Source organism: Sphaeroforma arctica (genome assembly GCF_001186125.1).
Source record: "Sphaeroforma arctica JP610 unplaced genomic scaffold supercont1.1202, whole genome shotgun sequence".
NCBI lineage: Eukaryota > Ichthyosporea > Ichthyophonida > Sphaeroforma > Sphaeroforma arctica.
The window spans coordinates 10,078-14,656 of NW_014039356.1; the positions used below are offsets into that span (position 1 = coordinate 10,078).

General features: G+C 41.8%; 1 protein-coding gene across 1 annotated transcript in view; it reads right to left on the reverse strand.

The window, feature by feature from the left end:
* Positions 1-4,579, reverse strand: part of SARC_10307 (hypothetical protein) — a gene marked incomplete at its 5' end in the record, with an annotated part of 10,006 nt that overhangs the window by 833 nt on the left and 4,594 nt on the right. The window contains 6 exons of the mRNA XM_014295657.1: positions 281-424; positions 684-827; positions 1,585-1,728; positions 2,416-2,525; positions 3,054-3,198; positions 3,866-4,052. Of these exons, the coding sequence (XP_014151132.1) occupies positions 281-424; positions 684-827; positions 1,585-1,728; positions 2,416-2,525; positions 3,054-3,198; positions 3,866-4,052 (874 nt within the window). The remainder of the gene's footprint in view (positions 1-280; positions 425-683; positions 828-1,584; positions 1,729-2,415; positions 2,526-3,053; positions 3,199-3,865; positions 4,053-4,579) is intronic.

Genomic DNA, 4,579 nt, shown 5'->3' on the forward strand with positions numbered 1-4,579 from the left:
ATACTACACCACCCACCCACCACCACCACACACACACATATATATATATATATATATTTATATATATATATACCTAAATACATACATACATATATACATACGTACATATGCATGCATACACACACCTACATACATACATATATATATACATACGCACATTCATACATACATATATACATATATCCAATGTTACAGACTGATAGAACCTGGTCATGCCTAATAGACATACATACATATTATACATCCATACATCAGCTGATACACTCTCTAACCCACATACCGGTTCGTAGGGTTGAGCCATAATCTTTAAAAACCGCCGTGACACTGAAACCGCCTCCTGCGTCGCTAAATTGGAATTGCGGTCGTCGATCTTCTCGTTAATCCACCCAGGTAACTTACTTCGCTTGTCCATCCGAGAGTATCGCTGTTATAAGTTGTTGTATGTGGTGTTAGACTAAAACCCTAAACCCTAATACGAGTGTCTGTATTATATGTTGTACGTGGCTGTAGGTAGTATATATCTTCACGAGTGTCTGTGTAGTATGTTGTTGTATGTGCTTGTAGGTGATATATAATTTCACGAGTGTCTGTGTTATATAGTGTTGTATGTGGTGGTAGGTATTACATAACTTCACAAGTGTCTGAGTGATATGTTGTTGTGTGTTGTTGTTGTATGTACTCACTTTATCAGCAAAGATCATTATCCCATAGTCTGTCTTGCTGCGCAGTACTCGACCCACACACTGTGCCGCGTGTCTCATGGCGTCAAACGTCAGGAAATCCGCTTCTTTGATCTGGAATTTATCACGAAGATACTCTAAGCGAGCCTGTGAGTGTACGTAACGTTAGAGATTAGCGAGGGAGTAGGTAAGTACATATAGTGACTAGCGATGAAGTAGGTAGGTATGGCTAGAGATTAGCGGGGAAGTAGGTAGGTACATATAGTGACTAGCGAGAAAGTAGGTAAGTATAGCTAGAGATTAGCGGGGAAGTGGGTGTAGCTAGAGACGAGCGTGTATTACAAACGGATAGAGATTAGTGAGAAAGAAGGGAGGTATAACTAGAGAATTGTGGAAGAGCGGGTATATTTCGTGATTAGCGGGAGAGTAGGTGTAGGTAGCGACTAGCCGAGAGGTAGGTATAGTTAGCCAGAAGGTAGGTATGGTTATAGATCAGCGAAGTACGATGCATTGGCAGAGTGCACGCGATATCAAGAAAGAAGAAAGGCGATAGAATAAAAAAAACAACTCTCCCCCCAAAAAAACCCATGTCGACCGCACAGGACGACACCAGAGAGATAGTCGACGGACTTTCGGTTTGCATGGGTTGTATTGTGAGGAGAGGATATAAACAAAGGGTACTATTTGCACGTACATTCCTACTTACACATACAATCCTATTTACATATATTTCAATTTACACATACATTCCTATTTACACATACATTCCTATTTACACATACAATCCTATTTACATATATATTTCAATTTACACATACATTCCTACTTGCACATACATTCCTATTTATACATACATTCCTATTTACACATACATTCCTATATACACATACACATTCCCACCTACCCTTAATATCCGCGATTCTGTATATACGAAGGGAATGCCGAACATGATCACACAGCGACCGAAGTGGTGATCGAAATCAACACCCTCAGACACTTTACCACGCGCAACAGAAAACAGCACAGCCCCACGGCCATTCTCACACGCCTGGAAGAACAACGGAAAGCACTGAGTAAGTACGACAGTATGTATGGAAGTACAATGGGAAGTACTGAGTAAGTACGAAAGTATGTGTGGAAGTACAATGGGAAGCACTGAGTAAGTACGACAGTATGTATGGAAGTACAACGGGAAGCACTGGGTAAGTACGGCAGTATGTGTGGAAGTACAACGGGATGCACTGGGTAAGTACGACAGTGTGTGTGGAAGTACAATAGGAAGCACTGAGTAAGTACGACAGTATGTGTGGAAGAACAATGGGAAGCACTGAGTAAGTACGAAAGTATGTGTGGAAGTGAAGGTATGTATGAAAGTATGTATGAAAGTATGTAAGAAAGTGTGTATTAAAGTATGTATAAAAGTATGTATGAAAGTATGTAGGAAAGTATATATAAGAGTGTGTATGATAGTATGTATGCAGGTATGTATAAAAGTATGTATGAAAGTATGTATGAAAATATGTATGAAAAGATATAAACGTTCTAAAATGCCATACCGCACACAAAACGAGAGGAGATGCGCTGATACTACAACTCACCCAGCAGGAAGATCTAGCCGCACACACGAAACACACACTCAAAGCATTTCCAGGAGACTTCTCACCAGTATGTATGGTTTTCTAACCAGGGGTAGGGTAAATAGTTTAGGGTTTAGAGGTTTCTGGCTCCTCCGTACCTTCTGGTAATTCTCTAGGGCCAGTGCCGTTTCCGCGGCATCCTGCGTCTCGATGAACAGTAACTTGTGCTCAAGCAACTGCTGCAGTATGCCGTGCTCTTGCCATGCGCCTGCGATGAAAGGGTTCATGTTAATATAGAAAGTGGACAAGTGGTTCAAAACCCTAAAACCTTACAGAGACATCACACAACTATATGAACAGTAACTTGTGCTCAAGCAACTGCTGCAGTATGCCATGCTCTTTCCATGCGCCTGTGATGAAATGGTTCATGTTAATATAAGAAGTGGACTAGTGGTTCATAAACTATATGAACAGTAACTTGTGCTCAAGCAACTGCTGCAGTATGCCATGCTCTTGCCAAGCGCCTGTGATGAAATGGTTCATGTTAATATAAGAAGTGGACTAGTGGTTCAAAACCCTAAAACCCTACAGAGCAGAAGTTGGGCCCAGCACACCCCGTATGTACAGCAGATCACACGTCATCATACAACTAAAACCCTAAAACCCTACAAAGACACCACACAACTAAAACCCTAAAACCCTACAAAGACACCACACAACTAAAACCCTAAAACCCTACAAAGTCACCATACAACTAAAACCCTGAAACCCCTACAAAGACACCATGCACACTTACCCACAATTGCCTCCATATACGTGTACGATACAAAGAAGCAGACCATCCCATCGGGCACACACGACGCAAACTCTATCAGGATAGACCCGTAATTCCTAATCACCGACACATCGTCGCGGGTTTCGTACTTGGACGACACAGACACCTGTGGCACGAGTGGTAGGTAAGTGAGCATGGACGAGATAAGGATTGTATTACAGTAGGTAGATGAGCATGCATGAGATAGGTGTGGTATCAGAAGTTATATACACATCGTGTGTGTCTAAGTGTTTTACAGTACATAAATTAGCATGAGATAGGTGTGGTATCAGAAGTTACATGCACATCATGTGTGTCTAAGTGTTTACAGTACATAAATTAGCATGAGATAGGTGTGGTATTGAAAGTAATATATACTTCGTGTGTGTCTGAGTGTATTGCAGCGTGACTGGTGAGATGGCTTGACCAGTTCGTGATATCGTGCAATCGTATTAGAGCATGGATGTTCAGGCTTTAGACTTAACCAAGCGCCACTCGAGTGATTCAGAGCAGAGAGTGATTGACAAGGGTGCCTTGACGACACAAAAACCCTAAACCCTAAAAACCCTAAACTCTAAGACTGTGACAGAAGACGATGAATCAGCTATACACAGTGACTCACACAAACTCACAACCAAATCCAAGTGAGTGCACAAATAAATGCTATAGGCTGATTCTGCACACCAGGCAGACGCTCCACATGGTACTAAACCCATAAACAATAAACCCTCAAACCCTGAACCCCCGAAACCCCTGAATGCCACGCGTCGTTCGCTCGCATTCAGCCAGCCAACCTGATCGTCGCCCTTGGTGATGATGAGTGGCAGCACACACTCTCGATGCCTGGGCATAGACATCTTGAAGCTCTGCACCGTGACCGGGACAAAGCTCAAGATCTTCGGGTACATGTCAAGGGGAGAGAGAGTGCCGGAGGTGACCAGCACAGTGTGGAAGCGGTCGAATATGGGCTTAACCGCCAGGCTGTGGTAGGAACGATGTGGGAGAGGGTAGTGGGATAGGGGGGTGGATGGGTGGGACGGTAGTGATTAAGTGGGAATTAGTTTAGTGATTGATTGGGGATTGGTTTGGATCTCAATTGGGAATTAGGTTGGTGATTAATTAGGAATTAGTTTGGTAATTGATTGGGAAATCGTTTGGTGATTAATTGCGAATTAGTTTGGTAATTAATAGGAGGTTAAGTAGTACTTACTTGGTAGTGAATTTGTCATTCATGCCTAGTCAATTGACATATAATTGGTAATTGATTGGTATTTAATTGGTGACTGATTGGTAGTAAATTAGTATATAATTGGTAATTAATTGGTAGCAAATAGGTATATAATTGGTAATTGATTGGTAGTATAATTGGCTGTGAATTGATGATTAATTGGTAGCAATTAATAATTATGGTACGACATGAACGATGCTCAATTGGAATATGCTTCTCACACCCCTCCCCTCACACACACACACACATTATATATATATACATACACACACACACACAT